This window comes from Lacerta agilis, chromosome 8 (genome assembly GCF_009819535.1).
Source record: "Lacerta agilis isolate rLacAgi1 chromosome 8, rLacAgi1.pri, whole genome shotgun sequence".
Classification (NCBI taxonomy): domain Eukaryota; kingdom Metazoa; phylum Chordata; class Lepidosauria; order Squamata; family Lacertidae; genus Lacerta; species Lacerta agilis.
Window position 1 is genome coordinate 15,137,557 of NC_046319.1, and position 25,096 is coordinate 15,162,652.

General features: G+C 45.0%; 1 protein-coding gene across 3 annotated transcripts in view; it reads right to left on the reverse strand.

Annotated features, from left to right (window-relative positions):
* Positions 1-25,096, reverse strand: part of NOC2L (NOC2 like nucleolar associated transcriptional repressor) — an 82,142-nt gene that overhangs the window by 34,991 nt on the left and 22,055 nt on the right. For 2 of the 3 annotated variants that reach the window (XM_033156274.1, XM_033156275.1), the window contains exons 4-11: positions 15,309-15,419; positions 14,894-15,014; positions 12,482-12,572; positions 9,663-9,741; positions 8,702-8,812; positions 7,832-7,945; positions 6,184-6,372; positions 1,534-1,673 (exon numbers count right to left, since the gene is read on the reverse strand). In XM_033156274.1, coding sequence (XP_033012165.1) covers positions 1,534-1,673; positions 6,184-6,372; positions 7,832-7,945; positions 8,702-8,812; positions 9,663-9,741; positions 12,482-12,572; positions 14,894-15,014; positions 15,309-15,419 — 956 coding nt within the window. Of the gene's footprint in view, positions 1-1,533; positions 1,674-6,183; positions 6,373-7,831; positions 7,946-8,701; positions 8,813-9,662; positions 9,742-12,481; positions 12,573-14,893; positions 15,015-15,308; positions 15,420-19,549; positions 21,453-25,096 lie in introns of those variants that run through there. The other variant, XM_033156276.1, reaches the window with a different exon arrangement.

A 25,096-nucleotide genomic window follows, 5' to 3' on the forward strand; every position in this document is an offset into this window, starting at 1 on the left:
GCGTGAGTGTGTTACGTGTGTGTTTCAAATAACAAAAACATTCAGGATTCTTCATACGGGTATAGGTTTGCAGAAATATGTTAAGAGCATCAACAAATTTCAAGCGGCTCCCTTTCAGGGGCCATCGCCCATTCTGGATACTTTGTGCTTGTGCTGGTTTATGATGTTCTAACCCAGGGAGAGCTGCCAACATGGTGCCCATGGGCACCAGTGTGCCTGCTGGTACGTCCTATAATGCCCACAAGAAGCCTCAGCAAATTAACTTTCAAAACTTCAGCAAGGGTGATAGTTTGCTCTTCCTTCTCCAACACTAAACATGCCCCCTTAAAAATGCCCACGTTTCACCGGGTGCCAGGATTGGATGCCTGCCCCCTTTTTCGTTGCAGGTGCAAAGAGCTTCCTTTTTACCCTGTCTGCAATACAGGCTTAAAGCCATATGATACTACTTTAAACACTCATCTCTTCTGGGAACCATGATCTGTTAAAGGGGCCAAGAGTTGTTAGGAGACTCCTATTCCCTCTCACAGAGCAAGAATTCCAGGGAAAAGGGATTGTTAAAGCACTCTGGAAATTGTATCCCTGGGAGGGAAATAGGGGGTCTCCTAACAACTCTGGGCACCCTTAACAAACTACACTTCTCAGGATTCTTTCGAGGAAACCGTGACTCTTGAAAGTGGCATGACACTGCTTTAAACTCATAGCACAAATGTGGAGTCAATGAGTGACCACAGTAGTGGCTGATGTACATTCCTCCCCCCCCCCCATTGATAGGGCAGCTGTGCAGGATTGGGATCACCCATCCTATTTTTGTTGGTCCTGTCTTCCTCCCCCCCCCCCTTCAACGTGGTGGCCATTTTGCAACATGCCACCCACTTCCTGGCAGACATTTCGTGACTGGCACCTATGTCACTTTCTCAAAACTCCAAACGAAACCTGGAACGCAGACCAACGTCCATGCGGAGGTCAACCAGGAGATGTCATGTCCTTGGGAGTTGGGAGAGGAGGGAGCCCAGCTGAGACAGAGACTAGAGTGCCAGCGGCAGATGAGTTGACCAGTTCCTGGTTCTCTGCTAATTGACCCAGATGGAGGAGCCTGCTGAACTAGGTTTGAGGGACCACTGAAGCAGATACCATGACCACCACAGGTGCTGTTCCTGAATCCAAAGGACTGGGGGTCCCATCGCCATTCCTCCACCCACTTTTCCTATATTAATATATTTTGAGAGTGGACTTGTATGTTTTGAGAACCAGTACAGCATAGTGCTTAGAGCATCGGACTAGGACCTGAGAGATCAGGGTGTAATTTCCCCATTAGACCAGAAAGCTCACTGGGTGCAACTCACAGCCTGACCTAACTCACAAGGTTGCTGTGAGAATAAAGTGGAAACAGGGGACAGGATAAAACAGAGACATAAGAGAGAACTTTCTTTGCCAGCTTGAGCTCCTCGGAGGAAAGGTGGGATATGAACACATAGGATTCAAAAGGCAAACAAGCGAAAGGCAAGCCTGATACCGAGGAAACAAAAGACTTACTTAATGCAGCCTATGATGACTTGGGTCAATGGGTAGATCAAAGGCTCCATGATGTCGTTCGGATGGATGGTGCTTAGGACCCGACACCAGAAGTACAGGCAATGGACATACTGCCAGTTGTAAACAGACTGGTAGTTTTCCTGAAGGGCGAGGAAAGAGGTTCCAGTAAATAGAGAGATCTTCTAACAGAGGGCACTGAAGAAACATAATTTCTACAATGGGGGGTGGGATCTTATTCGTACGATGTTTGTTTGTTTGTTTGTTTGTTTGTTTACCTGCATTTACGAATCACATTCCTATAAAAACATATTGAATTTGTTGGATGATAGAAATATATCTAAAACAGAGATAGGCAACTCCTGATTGACGCACACCCAGTTGCACACACATGCACGGCACCGAACCTGGAAGTGACCATAACATCACTAAAAACAGCAGAACGTGGGAGGGGCAGAATGCTTTTTGCAGGCCCCAATGTAACAATTTCAAATGCAATGCAGAATCAATGCAAATATGAATTGCATACCCTGCTTTCTGACTATCAGGCTCTCAAAGCTGTTTACAAAGTTTAAAAGGCACAACTGTCACTTCTTCTTATCGTCTGCTCCTCTTGTTCCCAATACCTTATTCAGTGTTTCCCAAACTTGGGTCTCCAGCTGTTCTTAGACCACTGACCACTGGTCCTGCTAGCTAGGAATGATGGGAGTTGTAGTCCAACATCAGCTTAAGTTTGAGAAACACTGCCTTAAGTCAATGATTTGATGGGAGCTGGGAGTCCAATGACATCTGGAGGGCCACTGTTTACACTTCCCCATTTTAACCAGTCTTAATGAGAGCCAGAGCATGGAACCTCCTTTCTGCATGGTGCTCCTAGCTCCCATGAACCTTTAGTTCTGGGATGGGGAACCTGTGGCCCTCCAGATGTCACTGAATTATAACATAATCCCTGACTACTGGACATCCTCACACCTGCCTTAGGCCTGACTGTGCAGCCTGGCACCCATTACCATTTTTGTGACTGATTAAAGAAGCACCACTCAAAGAAAAAAATTAAAACTCCTAGACATTTTTAAATTCTGCCTAAACCACCTCACCTTTTCGGCCACTTGGGGGTGCTGGTTCTTCCACCGATAACTTTTTCTTTTTTTAAATTTACCAGATTGGAGAGGAATCCCCTAAACATAGGTTTTGCATTCATTCCCATTTCTATTTGCAAGACCTCCTTTGCTTGGTTATTCGATGGTTAAATCAGATCTGCTGTTACTCATATAGAATCATAGAATTCTAGAACTGGAAGGGACCCCAAAGGTCCTATAGTCCAACCCCTTGCAATGCAGGGATCACAGCTAAAGAATCCCTGACAGACAGTCATCAAACTTCTGCTTAGAAAACTCCATTGAAAGAAAGTCCACCATCTTCCAAGGCAGGCCACCTGACTGCCAAGCAGCTCCTCTGTCAGAAAGTTATATCTTGCATTCACATTCCTTTAGACGTGAAGCACACCAAAAACTTTTGTTATACAAGTTTCTGGCATTCATAGAAAACTTTTTTCTTCCCAAATTGGTCTATTATCTCTCAGCGGTATTTAATTCCTGTTGGGTTTTCATGCTTTAATACTGTTTTACGATCTGTATTATTATATTCCATTTCTGCTGGTTTATCGTTCAGCTGTGCTGTATTTTATTTACTTGCTTTATTGTCAAGCAAAACACCACCTTGGGCTCCTTTGAGGGAAGGTGGGATACAAATGTAATAAACAAATAAGTAAATAAATATTGCACTGCACTGTTAAAATCCGTTCTAACACTGTTTACGTGATTTTGATTGTCTTGTTTTCTTACTTTAGCTGTAAATTGCTTCGTGAGTTTTGGTTTTTTAAGAGGGATATACTGAATAAACCTAAGCAAATAAAATAAAAACATAACGTGGTTGTCACCGTAAGATCGTAATATTGCAGGAAAGGCTATGATCACTCAAAATGCGCTGCACAAGTGCAAAAAAGAAACCTGTTACTTTTGCATGGGGGGAAAGGCCATAGCTCATGATCAGAGCATCCATTTTGCATGCAAAAATCCCAGGTTCTCTCCTGAATTTCATCTCTAGGTACGGCTGTGAGACTTCTGCCTGAAACCCTAAGAGAGCCTCAGTCAGTCAGAGTAGACCAGTGTTTCTCAAACTTGGGTCTCCAGCTGTTGTTGGACTACAACTCCCATCATCCATAGATAGCAGGACCAGTGGTCAGGGATGATGGGAGTTGTAGTCCCAAAACAGCTGGAGACCCAACTTTGAGAAACACTGGTGTAGACCATACTGAGAGCTAGAGGAACCAGTGATCTAACTCAGTCTAAGACAGCTCCCTATGTCTAAAGGGAAGGGATGCAGCTTAGTGGCAAAGCACCTGCTTCTTATGCAGAAGGTCCCAGGTTCAATCCCCAGCATCTCCAGGTAGGGCTGAGAGAGACTTCTACCTGAAATCCTGAAACTCTGTTGCCAATTATAGAATCATAGAGTTGGAAGGGATCACAAGGGTCATCTGGTCCAACCCCCCTGCAATGCAGGAATCTCAATACTGAGCTGGAAGGAACAGTGGCTTGACTCAGGATAAAGGCAGCTTCCTATGCTTCTGTCTTTCCCCATCATTTACCTATTTGCCACTTGCATTGTAAAATGGATGCATTGTCAAGATGGGCAGTAACAATAACTCGGGACCGACAGAAATTTAATCTGCACCTCCCTCGCTCTGAACTGCCTCTCCCACCGTGGAACTAACTGGATTTGGGTCCTGTCTGGCTCACGGCTGAGGGTCTGAGAAGCCAAGCAGATCCAATTAAGGTCCTAGACTTTGGTTATCTCTCCTCAGCTTATCTGCCATGTCTGAGCATCTTTTGGAAAGGGGGGGCCGGGGGGGAAGAGAGAAGGCTTAACATGGTAACCAACCCCTGCAAGCACCATGGGTGTAAATCAACCCACTAATCTGTGTCGGTATTGTTTACTTTAAAACACCAATAAAGAGGGGATTAGCAATTTGCCTTGGATTAAGTCCACGTCAGACTGGATGAGACCCCAATCTGGGGATGGAAAGGGATGGGGGGAATTACCTGCTCTCTCCCACCCTATCTTACTTTTCCTCTGGTGGCTGAGTGGCGGGGGGAGAACAGGGGACACACACAGCTCTAATGGGGCCTAGGAGGACCCAGGCTGCAACAGATACAAAAATGGGGGCAAATGACAGGTTGTCAAAAAGAAGATGGGTTTTTTTGGGGGGGAGGGCAAAGTGGGGAGACTCTATAATCTTCTTTGCTACTTGGTGGGGCTTTCGGTTAATGCGATGAAATGCAGATTTCATATACAGTATCAACAGAAGACACGCCAGAGCAGAAGACAGCTGATAAAGCCAGGCTGTTGTTGTGAGGGATATCTCTTTTTATTCCACCACCCCCTCAATAAAGACCAAGAGACAGATAAACAAAAAAATATCAGCACCTCTCTAAGGCTGCGTACACACTGTAACTTTAAAGCACATTTGAGGCACATCCTTTTTTTCTGAAAGAAATATGGGCACTGTAGTTTGTTAAGGGGAACTGCAACTCTGCAATTCCTGACAGGAATTGTGAGGGGTGAAAGAAACTACAGCGCCCAGAATTCTCTGAGGGTAAAAAAGTGCTTTAATGGTATGGTGTGTAGAGAGTCGATAAGTTATACTCCAGGTGTATCCTGAGCAATGGAACTAAATGGAGAGATTCAGAACCTAGACGGGAAACAGGAAGTGCTGGGACAGGAAGTTAGGGGAATTGACTCTCTCTGCAGCTTGACCAGAGTGGACTGGTGTGCGAGTCCACACAGAACTGAACAAAGATATCTCACCTAGTGCTATGAGACAGGAAGAAAAACGTCTCCCTATTCACTTACCATGTCACCTCTTACTTGTGTTTTCTCAAAAGTATAAAGCCCCAAATGCTGCAACCTTTCCTCACAGAAAGTTGCTCCATCCCTGTGGCACCCTGGTGTGCCTTGAATTATGGTCAGGAGTGCCATGAGCAACACTGGCCTCTGTCTCTCTTTCCCTCCCTCCCCTGATGCCCTCTCACGTCTCTGCCTCCCAAAGGCTTGCACAGCTGTTTGTTGCAGCAGCCTTGGCTACAAGCTCCATGGGCAAATGGTGCCTCTGGGGCTGGCCAGGGAGTGCTGGTTGCCAGCAGCTGAGGCAGCCTTGGAATAAGCAGGCAGGGGAGCCCAGTCAGCCCTTGCCTGTCCCAGGCCCCTGAGGGGCAGCGTGAGGAGGCACCTCTCTTTGGGGCAAGGGGGGCAGCTAAAACAAGGGGCGGCATCAACAGCTGCCCGGAGGACTCCCAAGGAGAGGGGAGGAGGCTGAGGGAGCACTCCACAAGGGAGGAGTGAGAGGCTGCCAGCTCTGCAGGCAAGGAGTGACATAACTGGGCTCCTGAGCCCCACAGGGGTGCCGCAGAAGTTGGTCAAGGATTCCATGGACTCAAAAAGGTTGCAAACCTCTCCCCTGGAGCATTCTGGTTGCCCTTTCCTGAACCTTTTCAAAACTCTACGATACCCTTTTTGAGCTGAGGCGACCAGAACGGTGCACAATATTCCAAATGCAGTCACCCCATAGATTTGGAAAGCAGCATTATAACTCGCCTTCTTCTTCACGGCCATGGCACTGCGCAAATGGATGGCCAGCTGGCGGATGTAGACGAAGGCATGCTGGTAGGAGATGGAGGTGTCGAGGGAGTACATCTCCGTCAGAGTCCGTTGCATGAAGTTGATCATAGGGAGGACATTGGGGGAGGTGAACCTGGAGTTCTTCACGTAGGAAATATACATTTGCTATAAAAAAGGTGGAGTTTGCGGGGGGGGGGGGAGAGGGTTAGAGGAAAACCAGGACAAAGTTTATTTAATTTTAACAAAAAGTATATAGGCCACTTGACTGTAATATAAAACCTCTGAGCGTCTGACAAGAATACATTAAAGCCATTCAATAAAAGGCTGTTAAAAACAAGTATTAAAAACCATTCAAAAGATCATTCAAATCAACAGTAGTCCCTAAAAATGCATGCACCTTAAACTTAAATGTACAAAAAGAATTTCAAATCCAATACGGTTGCCAACTGAGATTAAAAAAAAGGATCCTCTACTTAGAAGGCTTCTCGGAAAAGAATACTTTTCTTTTCTTTCTTTTTTACATTGCTGGGATTTGACAGGTACCCCGGAAGGCAGACTTGCCATGGTTTTAAAAAGCAGCAGCACAGTCAGATAGGAGGCCCCTATCTGACTGTGCCCACTGTTTGAGGCTGCCATCAGATCTAAAGAAGGGGCAGGTGGGAGCTTTTATCCTGCTCTACTTTATAGGCCTCTGACCATCGAAAAACCATTCATTCATTCATTCATTCATTCATATATATCCTGTTCTAGCAGGACTTGGCGCTAGCCAGGTAAGTGAAGGCAATAAACAGATTAAGAAGGGCAAGTCTGAGCAGGCAAAGAGGAAATCCAGGGCAGTGTAGGGAAGAGGAATCAAGGCGGTTCAGGACCAAGGACTGCGCATGCGGCAAACCCGGCAGTAACCAGTTCCGGTACTTCTGGGTTTGCTGTGGGTGGTCGCTGGAATGGACGCTAGACAAGGTGGACATTTGTACTACTGCTGGACCAACCTCCTTGTGAACTCTGAAGCTGGCTTAAAGATCTGATTCTGCAGGCACTGACTTCTACGCTACGGAACAGACAGGGATGTTATTGGGGGGCACTCATAGGAGACTGAGGAAGGCAGGAGTGCTCTATCCTCAGGCCACGGCAGGGGCATGAAGGGGTGTGGAGCAAAGGCATAGCCAGGATTAGGGTGGTAGTGGGGAGAGACTTTATGTAGGGATAGCAGAACCAAGTTACCTGTGACGCAATTGGTCAGTTAGTTAAATATTTTTATTTATTTACTTGATTGGGGGGGGGGGGTAGTTGCACCTCCCTGGCTACGTCCATGGTGTGCAGCAGCATGTATTTCCTCCTCATCCATGTCTTCTTTAGGGGAGTAAGAGGGGCCAGCTTCTGGGGCCATGACACCTGTGGCCCTCCAGGTTTCACTGGACTACAACTCCCATCATTCCTGAGCACTAACCATGCTGTTTGGGGCTGGTGGGAATCCATGATCATCTTCAGGACTGCAGGTCCCCCAGTCATGATCCTGAGCCTTTTGACTCACATTAGACAATAGGCGACCAATGCCTCCCCACCCACCGCCCCCATCAATAGTATGGCATACATACGTCAAGGTGGCTTTTTTCCACCACCTTACCTTGAGAACTGGGTTCAAGTAGACATCTTTTTTATGCCGGCAGATTTTGTTGAGCACCAGGAAAGCCAGCACCCTGACGGTTTCCTCGCCTGTGCTCCAGAGACGGGTAGCTTGCTGGAAATAAAGAAAAGAAGAATCAAGAAATGCACACACAGACCAGCAGACAGTCCACTAGCTTCCATCCAATCTCGAAACACAGACCACCTCTCTTATCCATACAACCTGTCCTAGAAGCTTAGGGTGAAGGGAGAACAAACAAGAACAAGAAGAACAAGAACAATGAATATTAATATAAATAGGGCTGCCACATTTAGTCAATCAGTTGTAGATGTGTATCAACTGATAATATTTTGACAACTGGGGGCACATTTTTAATCTATTAATTGCCTCATGTTTATTTTCTTACAATAGTTGGCAAGCAGCTTCTGAGGAACACTACCATCTCCTCACTCACACAGGAGGGAGCGCCTCTTCTAATGCTACTTTCAGAGGGTATTTCTTCTTCTGAAGAAGAAGAACTTAAGACCAAAGTAGCCAATGTGGTGCCCTCCAGGAGTTTCTGGACTACAACTCCCATCATCCCCGACCAGTGGCCAGAATGGCTGCAGTTGTTAGTTCAATAACATCCACATTCTGTCTGGGTTTACTTTATTCCTCCTCCCTCCCAATCACTTTTCCTTTTGTGCCGTGTCTTTTTAGATTAGAAGCCTGGAGGAAGGGACTGTCTTATCACTGACATTTGTATGCTGCTATGGGAGTATTTTTTTCTGCTTTTTTGGCTGAAGAGAGACATTAAAACTAGATAGATAGATAGATAGATAGATAGATAGATAGATGATAGATAGATAGATCACCAGCTGCCAAACTCACCTTGAGCAGCATTCGGGTTTGTTTTGGAAAAGTCAAGAAATAAGGCACGATGGAGCTGACGTGCTGGAGGACAGCCGCTCCCACAGAGGCTTCTGTCAAACATGAGAGGAGCTGCAGAAATGGGCAAAATGTGGGGGAAGCATTAAAACCTGGGTGAAGCTCACAAGCTGCAATCTCACCATATTGTACATGTATCTCTTAAGCTTGCCAGAGGCACACAAGTACCCCTCCTTCCACAATGTTCAACCGAGGCACCACGCCAAATATTGGATTTCACTAACTGCAATTGAGGACCCCCACCCAGCCACCCCAAACCATGGTTTGAGCTTCTAAGAGTAAAGCAGCCAAACCACAATTACAGGCCCGATTTGCTTTCCTCTGGAGGCAACAACTATAGTTTATCTGTTCCAGAGCTCACTCCATCCTCTGCCCATTGGTCACAAAAGACACAACTGCCCTGCTACCAGATGTAACTGCTCAGAGCCTGCTACCAGATGTAACTAGTGGAAGGGCATCACCCAGTGGTGGAGTATCTGCTTTGCACACAGGTTCAATCCCCAACATCTGCAGGTGCAGCTGGGAGAGACTCCCTCTCTGCAACCCTGCAGAGCTCCTGCCAGCCAAGAGTCAAAAAAGCATGATTGTGCAATGGGCCCAATGTAAGGCAGCTTCCTACATCACTATGTTTTAAGGGCAGGGCCAGATCGCTGTGGTACATCATCTGCCTTGAATGCAGAAGGTGCTAGGTTCAATCCCCAGCGTCTCCAGGTAGGGCTGGGAATGTCCCGTCTGCCACCCTGCAGAGAGCTGCTGTCAGTCAGTGCAGACAATACTAAGTTGGATGGCATCAGTTGTCTGACTCCATATAAGGCAGCTTCCTATGATCCTCACTGTCACAGGGATGAGGAGTGACAGGTGCAGTTTTTTAAACAGGAGTCCATCCGCTCCCCCCACCTTTTACCTGGATGGTACAGCCAAGGTGAGTTTTGATGTCTAAGCGAAGCTTTCCCCAAAGCCGACTGGAAGAGGGAAGGACCAACCTAAAAAACAAAAGAAACATACGGTGTGTTATTTATGCATAGCGGCGCATGATGAAAATTGGTGGCAGCCTTCCCATGTGTTTATATGCGGAGGCGAGTCCATCATGGACTTGGGACACAGAACTCAGAACAGACCTATTGAAATTAACGGACTTCATTCTACTTGAGTAAAACTTAAAGTTGGCCACCTCGCAGAATTAGGTGCAGAAATCAGTATCCTGAGAACCACAACCTTCCCTCTGCCCCCCCCCCAGTTTCATTTTAAAACAAGCTTCTAGCCCTCATTGCTAGAAAGGTTGGCTTCAAAGTGTCTCTGCCTCTGCTCCCTTTCTGAAAAAAATAGGTGTGGCATCTCCCTGCCCTTGGAGACAGGGAGATGCCACACCTATTTTGCAGAAAGGGAGCAGAGGCAGAGAGGCCATGAAAAGCTTGCTCAGCACCATCCAGCAAATCAATGGCTGACCTGACATTTGAACTCAGGTCCTTTTAAGTCCTAGCAGAATTTAACTGGTTAGCACAGGTTGCATCCAACTAATTTCTACTGAGAGCAAACCCACTGTAATAATTAAATCATGCTCAACAATCTCAATTGGTCTACTCTGAGTAGAACCAACTTTGGAACTCCCTGCCTATTGACCTTAGGAAGGCACCTTCACTGTACTCTTTTTGGCACCTGCTAAAAACATTTTTATTTAGACATGACCATCCAGACATGTAGAATGTTGGCAGGCATTTTAATTATGTTTTTATGTTTTAAACAGTTGTTTTCACTGATTATTCTTTCTTTAAACAGCTTTTGAGGTTCAATTGCTTCTTACAATTAAGCAGTATATGAATTCTATGAAATAAAAATTCCAATGGTCTTTAGTGGGAGGCCTCTTTTCATCTAACCTGGTCTGACCTTGTTTAGTTCAGGACAGCTGCCAAGTATACCCAGAAGCCAAGTTCATGTGCAGAAAAGCATGCATGCAACACTAATCCCACACACCCCACCCCTTCGCTGCCCAAAAACCCAGCCAGATCGGATGGCAGCGCCAAAGAATGCAGGAGAATCAACGCCCACCGCAAGCAATAAAGGATTAATTGTACCCTCCACTAACCCAGCTGTTTGCATTCATCCCCTGTTAGAGCTAGAAAATCCAACCCTGACTCCCAGACAAACCTCCAGCCACCTCTCTCACTCTTGAGTGCACCATGATCCTTGAGCTCTGATGGCATGAGGGTTTCTTGGGGATAGCCAGAACACTTGAGAAGAGAAGCAACAGATTGCAAGGGGACGGAAAGGTGCCTGGAACAGGGCATCAAGCCACTGGCAGATGGTACAGCACCTCACATGCCCCCAGCACTCTGACAGGAACATAGGAAGGTGGCTTAGACAGAGCCAGGCCATTTCTGGGCTACAACTCCTATCAGCGTCAGCCAAAGCATGGTGGCTGGGGCCAAGGAGAGCTGTAGTCCAAGACAATCAGAGGGCACAAGGTTGGGCAAGGCTGCCATCAACTTTCATTTCTATGAAATTCTCTCCATAATTTCTGTGCTCGCCTCTTCTCTAAGTACAGTTTTGATTACTGTTTTATGGTTGCTACAGACTTAATTAAATTATAAAAAAATCTCTTTTCTGTAACCCTCCTGAAAAGGAAATGTTTTTGACCCTGAATGTTGGGATTACAAATCCATAACATGAGTGAACACCAATATATAAACAGCCAGTAAGTAACAGATTATACAGTGACTACAGATCCAATGGGTAGGGCTTGATTGATTTGTACAGTGCCTGGTTGTTGTTTTAATGTGGTGGTTCTCAAAGGATGCAGCTCGATGGGAAGGAGATGGGAAGATTCAAGGACAATCAAAGAAACACACACATACATACACACACAAACACACAAACATACATACATAAAAAGGTAAAGGACCCCTGACAGTTAAGTCCAGAATATAGATATATTTTCAAAACGAGAGCAAGAGCATCAAGTGATACGGAGGACAATCCTAGTTGTGATCCAAAAATCACCAATTTGAACAGAGTGCTGGAAAATACACATTTAATTTGACACAAGCAGCAGGCCAAACAAATCTCCAAAACATAAAGTTTGTTGCCAATTATGTGGATAGCTATCCGAGTCCCTTTCTGGATGTCCCACGATCGTATTATAAAACAGTTGTGTCCTATGCCATGACAAGAAACTGGTAAGTCAGACATCCAAAGATCTGTAGCATTCTAAAAAAAAACCCAACACCTGGGGGTTAAGAACACAAGGAGAGACTTGCTGGATCAGTCCAGTGGCCCATCTAGTACCAAATCCTGTTCTCACCAGATGCCCCATAAGCTTCAATTGACAAGAAATGAGATTCCGATTAAACATCAGGAAGAACTTTTGACAGTAAGAACTGTTCCAACAGTGGAACGGTCTCCCCTGGGAGGTTGTGGACTTTCCCTTCCTTGGAGGCTTTTAAGCAGAGGCTGGATGGCCCATCTGTCATGGGTGCTTTAGCTGAGATTCCTGCATTGCAAGGGGTTGAAATAGATTACTCTTGGAGTCCCTTCCAACTCTTACAATTCTATGATTTTATTGGGAAGACTACATCCATGATCTGAAAGCAACAGCAACTCTCCCCAGTTGTAATTCCTAGCAACTGGCATTCAGAGGCATTCTGCCTCCAACAGTGGAGATGAGACATAGCCATGGTTGTTAGTAGTCACTGACAAGATTTATCCTCCAATTAAAAAACAACTTACTTGGATTTGTTTTTTGCAGCTTTCACCTGAAGCAATTTCTGCAGCAGTTGAAAAAGATCACGAATGCAGAAGGACACCAGGGTATTGAACACTAAACAGGACAGAAAACAAACCTATGTAACCAGACATAACACTTCCTTTGCAGTTACAGGTAGGTAGCCGTAGTCAATACAGGTAGGTTTGCCATAGTAAAAATAATAATAATAATAATCCTTCCAGTAGCACCTTAGAGACCAAAGCAGTTCTAGATCACACACAAGGCTGTGTGTGTTTTATCTCTAAACTTCTGCAACTATGATTAATTTGACATCAGCCCTCCTAGGAATATCAGTGAGCAACATCCCAGTCCTCAAGGCGATGAGGATAATTTTGATAATACATGGCACAACTTTTGGTAAAAAGGGGGGGGATGGGTGTGGTGTGGGAAGATGAGAACAGGACTTAAAAACTGATCAAGGAGCTTTAAAGGGGAGGGGGTTAAAAAAAGTGAACTGTTAAATAGAGTGAACTGGAAGGTCAGCAGCATCTGACTCTTAAGAATCACATGAAAGAAAATTCCAATTCGCATGCGAGTCTGAAAACATTTGCATCTTTTATCTCAATACCTACCTGACTGCCCCGTTATAAACAAACAAACAAATCATTTTGCAAAATGCCCAGCTGCCTAAATGAATGCATGCACCTACTGGGCCCATTATTAACTGTCATGCATTCAGCACCCTTGAGCACAACTCAGAGGGGTGTGTGTGTGTGTGTATACACACACAAACATACACACGGAGTATATCAGAATGTGTGGGGCACCCCCTGCAGAACCATTTGGGTAGGGGAAGCAGCACTACAAAGTTTTAGCAATAACTGATGCTCCTTTGGCTCCCCCTGCTGGAATGGCTCCTGTATAGCCAGAGGGGTAGCTCTTAGAATACCCTTCTTTGTACAGGATAATATGGTAACTATGCAAACCTCTCTGGCAGTGCTAATCTTTTCGTGGGGTGGACATGCCCTTGCCTTATATGGCGCCAGGTAATTTGTCCACCTGGCTCAGAACTCTTTGCACTGATTAGCAGCAGCACTCCTGGGTTTCAAAGAGGGGTATTTTCCCAGCTCTGCTTGGGAGATGCCACTGGGAACTGAACCTGAGACCTTCTCCCAAAGCAGGTGCTTTGCCCCTTAGCTGCACCACTTCCCCTGGGGCAGAGGTAACTGGCTACAGCCACGTTTACAGAAAGGCAGTGCTCCCTCAATGGACACCCTGCCAGCACAAGGGAATATGGGGGTCCTCCTACTTAATCTCACCTTAGAGGCAAAGCTTGAGAGGCAGCAGTTTAACCTCCTCTAATACTGGTAGAGTGAACAGTACAAAATAAACAAAAGTAGGAAGAATGTTCCTGGTGATGCTACTTTGAGCAGCACTTGTAGCAGCAGAATCACATGACACAGGATCTTTTTGGACTACGCAGTCCAAACCGCAGAAGCGACAACTGCAGGTTTTAATGACTGCATGCATTTTGGTTTGGGAAGGCTTTCCCCAAAGGGTGACCCAGCCCTTTTATATAGTATCAGCTGGGCCACTGCAGAAATGTTTGTCATTGCACTTCTACAGCATATTTAAGCTACCCCTTTTCCTGTTTCATCTTACTGTATACCACTTCGGTAGCTCCGAAGCATTTTAGGAATCTTCAAATAAAGGAAGACAAATAAATAATTACACCCACACACCCCAACACCAGACAATATAGTCCTTGCATGGAGAACACTAGCAGTTTAGGGTTCTGGATCAGCCGTCTCTTTGATGGGCCAGTTTCTAGATGTAACAGGTTTGTTTCCTGACGGATTTCAAATACATGAACACAGGTAGCTGCCTTACGCAGTCAGACCACTGGCCCATCCAGCCCAGTACAGTGGTGCCCCGCTAGACGAATGCCTCGCAAGACGAAAAACTCGCTAGACGAAGGCATTCGTCTAGCGGAAGGCTGCCCCGCAAGACGAAAAAGTCTATGGGGCTGCCTCGCAAGACGAAAATTTTTCGTCTTTTTTTTCGTCTAGCGAAAGCGCGGCTGTCATTGCCGCTTCGCTAGACGAAAAACCCGCTAGACGAAAATTTTCGCAGAACGAATTATTTTCGTCTAGCAGGGCGCCACTGTACTGTCTACCCTGACTGGCAGCAGCTCTCCAGGGTTTCGGGAAGTGAGTCTCTCCCGGGCCTATCTGGAGATGCAGGGATCAAACCTGGAACCTTCTGAAAGCGAATCAGATGCTCTGCCACTGAGTTATGACCGCTCCCCTTTCATCCTCCTATATTGTGAATGGTACAGTCCAGTAAATCCGCGTGTCACACGATTCCGCTGCATGAGTAGGTTCTCTTTCACCACGGGGGGCAAAAGGCAAGCATGAGAAGTGCTGGAAGCTCACCTGTGCCGTCAGTGACTTTGTACTTGCCGGGTTCCAGCCCCGAGGCATCCCCCTTGGCTGTTACCACGCAGGCTTTGAAAGCCTGGGTGATCTCGTGGAAGAGCTTTGCTGTGAGCTGCTTCTGGAGAAAAGGAGGACGGAGCAATAGGAAGATGATTAAGGAGAGACAGACAGACACAGCTTTCTTCGCGTCATTAAAAATTAAGATGAGGAACGTGGAAACCAGCAGTCCCAGGTTGTAACAGTTCAGCCACCTTTGGCACGCTAGATATTAACACCAAAGGGAGCGTGCCGCATGTTTTCTTAGGATACTTGTTATAGGATGGGCACAAGGACAGGAGATCAGCACCCCAATTTAATCAGCGCTACCCTTAAAAATGGAGTGGGAAGGGAATCAAACCGCCTCATCTCTTGCCTCTGCAGCTGCTTTCCAATGCTCCACCATCTTCAAATTTACATTGATGAAGTCCACTTTTTTCCGTTTGCTGGTTTGCTCTTCTTCATCATCTTCATCATCACTGGCTTCCTGCAAAAGATTTTACAATGGTGCCGAGAGGTTATCATAAGGACATAATAAGCAGCCGGCAGCAGGTTTTTCAGATACTTGGAAGGCAGGTTTGGAAGAGGACTCTCTGCCTGTGTACAGACACTCACCCCTCAAATGCCAGGGGAAGCTCAATGGTTACAGCACATGCTTCGCTAAAAGTAAAAAGAGCACATGCTTTGGGTGCAAAAGGTCCCAGAGTTTCAATCGCTGGCATGTTCATGTAGGACTGGAAAAGCTCCGCCTCATCCAAAACCTTGGAGACCTGATGGTAATCTGCACGGTCCTTTTCCCCACCTGGTGCTCTTCAAGAGGTTTTGGGCTACAATTCACACACACACCCCAAAATCATGGTGGGCAGTCAAGGACGGAGAAAACAGTGGTCTTAAAACATCTGGAGTTTGATAAAAGTGCCAAGGTGCCACAGCACAGAATGGCTGTCATGGGCAGCCAAAGTGTTATTTTAAAAAGGCAACAGTACTCCATAGTAATGAGTACTGTCAGAACAGAAGCCCTGATTATATCGCATAAACAGTCGTGGCTTCCTCCAACGAATACTGGGAAGTGCCATTTGTTTTTGTTTTAACTGATATTTAATTGAAAGGTTTTCACTCATACAGAAACGTGATAAAAGGAATTTAAAAAAAAATGTGGAAAAGAAAAAAAAAATGCCAAAAGTACAGTGTAATACATTAAGTAAAATCAATTTCATTTCTACAGCTTATGGTATAGATATAAGTGGTATTTATTATCCTTACATATGGCTGCTAATAACCTACTGCATTCTGTATAAACCTGTTACAGATATAAAAATATTTGTCCAAACAAAGTCTACGTCTATAGGCAATCCATTCATAAGTTGCAAGTGTTGTCAATTCATTGATTGGGAAGTGTCAATTGTTAAGAGTGCTGAAAGTTGTTAGGAGACCCCCCATTCCTCTGACAGAACTACTATCCCCAGAGTGATTTAACAAGCAATTCTTCTTTCCTGAAATTCTGGGAATTGTAGCTCTGTGAAAGGAATAGGGGTCTCTTAACTTTCATAACTTCATAAACGTCACTTCCCAAAATTCTTTGGGGTAAGCCATGACTGTTTAAACTGTCATAATAGCGCTTTAAATGTGGGCCTAACAAGTCTATTAATTTCAGTGGGTTTACTCTGAGTAAAACTTAGTTGGCTAGAACCCTACAGTCTTAATTTCCGGCCCATTTAACACCCTAAATTAGATTACTGGTACTCTCTAGGTGGAGTGATACAAACAAAAAATAACCATGATACAAATTTAGGGTACCTGGAGAAAAAACAATTCTGGAAAACCCTCATCATTACTCTTAAGCTTTTTCCTAGAGCTCATGACGGCACCTAAAATTTTCGCTAGGATACTTAGAACTCCAGAGGGTGACCTCTGTAAGGAATTTTATCCAGGATATATATAGCCGTCGTAAACCCTTGTACAATCTGGCAGTACTCATGTGCCAACCAATTCAACCACTGAAGCCCATTTATGGGCTGAATCTATCAACCAACAGCACTCTATTGTAGATGAGGTAAGATAATTTTGCTTTCAAGAGATGACGATGCACAAGCTAGCTACCGCTAGACCCACCAGTGATGGGATGGATTCAAAAAAAGACTAGAGTAATTCATGGAGAGAGCTATCAAGGGCTGCTAGCCACAATGGCTATGTTAGGCCACCACCGATGGAGAACGTTATGCCTCTGAATGAAGACCAGCTGCAGGGAATCACAAGGGGGAAAGAGTGCTGTTGTGCTCAGATCCTGCTTTCAGGCTTTCGAAGGTTGCCCAATATGAAAACAGGATGCTGAACTAGCCGGGGAACAGCCATGATCCAGCCCATTCCAACCATAGTCTTCACAGGAGCTAAGGTTCGCCTCTGAAGCCTTCCTCTTGGGTCTTCTGAGGCATGACAGCTGACAAGAGGCAAGGCCTTTTCTGTTAAAAACCCATTTTCCCAAACTGCCTGCCTCAAGAAGTGCAAATGGTACCATCTGTTTCCTTCATAGCATCAACGGCATTTTTGCCCAAACACCAAGGCTAATAATAAACAACAATAATAAATAATAATGGGGGAAATACTAATATTTGGAATAATAATAAAGTTAGAAGCTGCCCAGAGTGGCTTCCAACTTTATTATTATTTAAAATATTATTAGTATTATTCCCACTATTATTATAAATTACTATTACTATTATAAGCATCAAAAAATTTCCTAGCCTTCAGCAGTGGTGTAGCAAGGTGGGGGCGTTGAGGGCGGGGCGCCCCGGGTTCCACCCGGGGGGGGGCAACACTCGGTGCGCCCCCCCCGCCCAGCGACACCCAAGCCAAGCCCCGCAGCCCAGTAAAAGGCACACGCTGACGGCTTGCCCGGGGTTTGCTGGCACTGCCGCTCCACAGCGCGCACTTACCGGTACGTCACTGCGTACGACGCATGTGTCGCAATGCTGCACATACCTGCCATGGAGCAGCACGCGCCGCTGGCAAACCCTAAGCAAGTCGTGGAATGAGGCAGCCTCGCCCCGCACCCCGCTTGCACCCCTGCTTGGTGGCCTGCGAGCAAGCCGCGGAGCAAGGCCACCCCACCCTGCGGCCTGCCCGGGGCCTGCCCACCGGCAGTGCACGGCGCTCCGCTGCACCGGGGCGGCACGCACAGCTGTTGGCACGTGCTGCTCCACAGTGCTGGAGTGGTGCACGCCGCCGGTGGCCCCTGAGCAAGCCGCGGAGCGAGGCCTCCCCGCCCTGCGCCTGCCCAGCAGTGGCGCGAGCCACTCCACAGCGCTGAAGTGGCGCACACTTCCGGTGGGCCCCAAGCTAGACGCGGAGCGAGGCTACCCTACCCCGCGGTCCGTATGTCGGCAGGGCGCGCTACTCTGCAGCGCGCATGCACATAACACATGCGTCGTACGCAACACTGCACATGTGCACCACAGCACCACAGAGCGAAACCATGCCTCCGGGTGCCCCCAGGTTTGCCGCCCCGGGCGGCCAAGCAGCTTCCTCCGCCAGTGGCCTTCAGATGTCTTCTAAAGGTTCTATAGTTACTCATCTCCATGTCATCTGATGGGAGGGTATCCCACAGGGCAGGCACCACCACCAAGAAGGCCCTCCGCCTGGTTCCCTGTAACCTCACTTCTCTCTGTGAGGGACCTGCCAGAAGGCACTCAGTACTAGAATTTCAGTGTGCAGGCTGAATGATGGGGTGGAAATGCTCCTGATACTGCTCTTTTATCTTGTTGCTCTGTGGTGCATTGTTTTATTGGTGTATTGTTTTATTTTAAGGATTTGGTTATTTTAAAAAAATTGGCTACAACTAAATGTTAAAATTACAACAACATCCTGCTCAGAGAACACCCACTGAAATAAATGGGCCTAAGACAGACAGCCCCATTCATTCCAGTATTCAGCTATATTTTATTCAGTGTAGACCTACTGAAATTAATGGACACAGGTTACCCATTTTTATTAATTTTAGTGGGGCTATACTAAGTAACATTTAGTTGACCAACCCCCTATGTTAGAAACTCAGATATATAAGCCAGTCGCCAAAAGCACCTCTAACATGGGTTATGGTCAACACAATGGAATGTCTATCACCCTCTTTTTTTATTACAATTACAAAGCAGAAAGTGAATTGTATGTATCGTCAATGTCAATATATTTAACGATTCAGTTGCACATTTTACCAATTCCTGTCAACTTTTTTCAAAACACGCAAACTAATACACAATTCACATCGACACATTTTCAATATCACATTTTTAATAGCAATTGCTACTGGGACACTATAAATATATATGGGGCTCGGCCTTAGCAATAGCGGCCAACCATGTCATTTGAATAACTAATATTTATAAATACCAGTATATGTGTGTGTCTGTGTGCGCGCATATAAAGTATTGTGCTACCCTTGTATGTAACACTGCTTTGTATGTCAGTAATGTTTTTTGTTTTGATAGTGCTAAATCCATAAATCAATTATAAGTGGTATTATGATCATTACAGTAGCGTAACACTAATTAATTTGCTAAGATTACAATTTATTACAAGTACTGTGACAAGGACAAAAAAAACTGTAAAGTTTGTTACAAAAGGTGAATGAATAAATTGAACTTGCATGTTTAATTTTGCTTATACAATAAAATATATTGGTACCATACTTCAGTTTTGAAAATAGTATTTCTTTTTACAAGTCTGGTCTTCCAATATGCTGTATGGCAACATCCTTCCACCACAAATTAATTGCATTTTCAGGATTGAAAACCTCCAGGTTGGGGCCATTCATCTGCACCATTAGTAAGTCGTCAACGGTAGTCACAAATGGGCTATTCCAAATGTCTGCTTTAATCAGATTTAACTGGTTAAAGCCCCTCTCACATTCTGCAGTACTAAGTGGGAGAACCTGTAAAAAGTTCAAAACTTTACATATATTAATATATGAAGCAGAAGCTGTTGACTCTGCTTGAAGACGCTGCCAAGCTTCTTCACATGTGATGACTCTCTTATTCCGAGCCCACACTTTAAAATCCTGATATTCCTCCATAATGGCTTCCTTGTCAACTTTTACATTGATAGGCAATGCTTGAATCAGTTCATTCAATTCTTTTTCTCCATGGTTACTTGTAGACAAGTCCCTTTCAACGACTGGCTCAGGTACGTTGCATGGGTCAAATATTTCCACATTTCGGAGAACCTTGTCGTTTCTGATACTGTCCAACCGTTTGTCTATTCCTTCCACAATTGAACTCAGCAAGACACGTCGATCTTCCTCAAAGCACTCAATTTCACTTGCACTACGAACAATTTTCACGCCTTTGTACACTAACACACCGTCTTCCAATTGCACAGTACTTTCGAATTTTCGCAGCTGAGGGCCACTTTCTTTTACCATCCTCCGCAGCCTTTCTCTTGCCGAAGCCAAACTGATTTCAACATCATTAATCGACAAACACTTCCTGTGAAACGCCTCAGATAGTCTCGCGAGTGTGTTTGAAACATCGTGCATGAGAAACAAAAACCTTACAAACCGTTCTGACTTCAAATGCTTCAAGTACTCCTTCAGTTCTGCCTCCTTCCAGTCCAACTCTCCACCAGAACCACTCACAATCTGCTCCAAGTCTGCCACCACTAGTGGGAGATTGTTTGCTAATGCCTTCACCACATGGTTCTTTGACTGCAACCAGCTGATTCTGCGAATACCAATGTGGCGAAGCACTTTTTCGCTCAGTACTTCATCAATATCTTTCAGCACCTTCGCTCTTTCAGGACGACTGTAGTAAAATGTGTATATACCACACACAACATCTTCAGCGACCCCAGCAAATTTTACACATTTGAAGGCATCGCCTATCGCAAGCTCCAGTCGGTGAGCTACACAGTGCACTGCCACTAAACCTGGACAGTTGTCCTGGAACTGTTTTGCTACACCAGACACAGTCCCTATATTAGCACCGGCCCCATCGAAACTTATTGCCGTCAGCTTGCTTTTCCAGTTGGGTACGTAGTCACGGAGAACTGACTCAATTGTAGATGTCCCACCTGCTTCATTCTCACTAGTACATTCCCTAACACCTCCATAACTGCACTTCAGTCCACCTTCAAATATATAATAAAAGTAAATTATGTCAGATGCCACAGCCAACCTATCCGTTGAGCTGTCAGCCAAAATCCCAAAGAATTCTGCTTTACTCAATTTGTCCCTGAGTTCCAGACGCAGGCTTTCGGCAATGTAATGCACAATCTGTTTTGCCGCCTCATCATCTGTGTGCGCCTCGCCTAGTCTTATACCAATCTTCCTCAGGAGTGCACATATCATTGGGAAAAGCCCAAATGAAAGGTTCTCCTTTGCAACGAAGTAGGCAATGTTGAACAGCTTCTCCACCTTCATGCGCACATCACTGTCCATTGTTTTTAATGTCTGTGCCATTGGGGTTGCCACTGGGCTTGACTTGGCAGATTCATTTGCTTGGTGAGTAGCAGATGCACCATGTTTTCTTATCTGAAAAAGTTAAGAAAAATGAAATTATTATTCATTTCACTCCTAAACCACTTTGTATTTAAAAAAAAATTAAAATCTCAAAGTGGTTTACACCATTTTAAAACATCAAACAAAACACTCCAGAATAAAACATTGCTGAACAGCACTTGTTTGCCTTTCTGCAGTCTATCTCTGCTCATGGTAGTAGGAGGAATGGTAATTCAATTCCAACAGCAAGTGAGGCTTTCATGTGCAGCATTTGGACAACCAGCCTTGGGGCTCCATGGGCTCTGAAACATCAGCCATGGGAGCCTGATCCAATTACCCTGCTGGTGGTATGACAGCCCCAGCTCCTCCTCTGCCAACTCTCTGAGCACAAGGAAGACTTTCCAGGTCATTCATGAGAGAGAGAATTAAGAGTCCTGCCCGCCCCACACAGACTTTGTAAGAATTTGTGGCATTGTTGAATTACAGATAAGAGCATGCTGCAATTTTTGAAACCGGAACAGATAAGAGCATATGGACAAAAAACACCCCCCAAAAAACCCACCCTACCGCATTGATCACTTTTGTTTCATCAAAGAGGTAGTAAAGCAGCAGGCTATTTGCCTAAATGCATGGAGTCTCGCAAGGATAATGTCACACGAAAAACAGAAAGACAAAAAACAGAGGAGCTGTGTAGATGTAGCACCCATCTCGGGCTACAATTCTTCATAGGTTTTCATCATTTTTGATGCAGCAGTAGAGCATGCAAGATAGGAGGTGTTTGTGCCTATGTCTGGTTTTAGCTGCAAAAGTAACTTGCAGCCTAATAATAACAAGGAAAAAATTGCCATGTTAAAATCTGCCACTGTTAATGGCTGGTTTCCCCCAAACATTCCTGCAGCTATAAGTTCTGCCATTAAGCACAACTTGCAACCACTGACTGGTTACTAACAAAACTGCAGCCTTGCGGGTGATTGTACACATAAAATTAGCATGCCCAAAGTGAATACTGATGAATGTAGAAAGTGCTTTTATTTGTAGCACCTTCCTTAACATTGCAAACTGGTGTAAATGTCCACAACTGGTATGAAGCTGCTCTTAGTAGGGAACATCCACAGTATTATGGCCACAATTGCAATTTAGCTCTAAGCCTTTACTGGATACAGTGTATTAAGAGTTTTGGGTTCTTTACTTGCACGAAAGAGAGTAATGTGCCCAAAAGCAAACGTTTTAAGCCTAATCCTTATTCGTGCCACAAGGCATCCATAGCGATTCCACAAGTGCATCACTGTGCTGGTTGTAGATGGTGGTAGGTTGGAAGGTGGAAACATAGGAGAATGCAAATGACAACTGAATCAGTCCCATAGTTCTCTTCTCAGGAAAATTAAATAAAAAACCCTGTGCACCTTAAGTCAAATTTAAATACAGTATACATTTGTTATACAAAAACATGGGGTTGACTTTAAAGTCCAACTTCCCATCAAGAGACCTAGCATCCCCTAAGTTCATTTTTTGGCCAGAGAATGAGTGGAGGGCAGGAACCAGGAGGCAAATGCAGGGCTGATCTTTATTGTTCTGCTTGCAAATGCAGGGAGGTGGGGAAGGAAGCACAAAGCAGAAGTGTCTAACCAGTTCAAAGACACATGGAAACTGCCCAGCCCTTTAGCCAGGGACCACCCAAAAGCATCATGCAAAAGTAACACAAATGGGTTGTACATGTAAATCAGACCAAGCTCGGACACCAAATTTCCCATCCCAAACATCCTTAAAAGTCTGTCAGTCATAGATTAGAATACATGTAAATTGCTTTCCTAGAGAATTCTATATAAAGGCTGTTCTCAATATCTTTGTCTATGGACAAAGAACTGCCTCCATTTACATAGCAGATACCCCTCTGTCAGGTCCATTTTTTTATTTTTGCAGAAGGCTGGCAGAAGTTAAACCATTTACAGGTTTGAGATACTTGCAAGTGAAAAGAACTCAGCCACTCTATATTGAGAAAGTTCTTATCTAGACCTTCCTGTTACCTATTTGGTAGGGAGTCTCACAGTTCAACTGGAGGCTAAAAATAGCCCTGCTTTTGCCCTAAGTTAAATCCACTAAAATAAATTGTCTATTTTTCAAGGGGATATTTCCTAAATTGTTGAAGGATTGGTATTTGCGGGGGGGGGGAGGCTGCTAGGTGTTTGCACCTTGAAATTTGTGTACAGTCATACCTCTGGTTACGTCCACTGCGGGTTGTGTTTTTGCGGGTTGCGAACGCGGCACCCCCAGAAGTGTTTACTTCCGGGTTTCTCCGTGTGGTCTGCGCATGTGCAGAAGCATTCTGCGCAGTTCGCGCATGCGCAGAAGCACGATATCGCGCTTTTGTGCATGTGCGATATCGCCGCTCGGGATGCTGACTTTTCAGGGTGCAAACGGCATCCCAGAACGGATCGTGTCCGCAACCCAAGGTACCACTGTAACACATTCAAAGCACCACAATTAACAGGAAACTAAAGCACTATCTTAAAGATTTGAAAATATAGTTACAAAGGAGGTAACTATAGAATGCGCATTTAATAAAGCAGAACAGCTAACAAAAAAATCTTCAACATTTCAAAAGGAAACATTGCTAAAGGAGGTCAAATATAAATCGTACATTTAAAACAGCATAATTAACAAGAGAATACAGTAAAATACTATCATGAGCATAGAATATATCCTGCTTTTCACAGCATCTGGATCTTAAAGCAGTGTCTGGGCTGCTCCCCATCCCCAAGAATTTAAATCACTTAGTCCTCTTAAGTCAGATGTCACTCACTTCCTTCCATAACACAAAACTGTCACATTTAGCAAATGTAGAAAATTGTATATGCAGAATATAACTATAAACTCACCATTTCATTATTAAACGTTGCACGGTCTTTCACAAAACTTGCGTCCTCGGCCTGGGAAAACTCTTTGCAGACACAGCATATCATAACATGAATAAAACATCTCCAGCCATGGATTTTCTTGCTTCCATTTTGAAAAAGTTGATGGGCTCACATTGTTGGTCTGAGATGTTATGTTACTATTATTAGAACTGTTAGCATCTTCTCCTTCATCGTCTGGTTTCCTACAATGTTCGTCCCAGGAGTGAAGGCTCGCCTCTGAGGTCTTCCTCTTGGGTCCCACTGCCTTCCGAGGCCAGACAGGCGACAAGAGACAAGGCCTTTTCTGTCATGGCCTGTCTCCCACAATTCCCTGCCTCAAGAGGTGCAAATGGTGACAGCGTGTTTTCTTCATAGCATCAAGAGTTCCCCCGCCCCACCCCGAGACTGTCTTCATGTCGCCCTTTTATTTTATCGCTGTGTGGTGTATTGTTTAATTGTGATCTGTTTTTAAGGAATCAATGCTTTTTAAATTGCCATTTTAAAATGTAGCTGTAGCCAACCAAATCCTACTCAGAGAACACCCGCTGAAATAAATGGGCCTAAGACAGACAGCCCCATTCATTCCAGTGGGTGGTATTCAGCTAAGTTTTATTCAGCATAGACCTACTGAAATTAATGGACATAGCTTGCACATTTTTATTAACTTCAATGGGCTTATTCCGAATAACATTTAGTTGAGCACCACCCAATGGGTCTAACCTAAGTAGGAGTAACAGTGGATCAGTTTGTTTGTTTTTACTTGTGGAAGGCAGAGTTACTGCT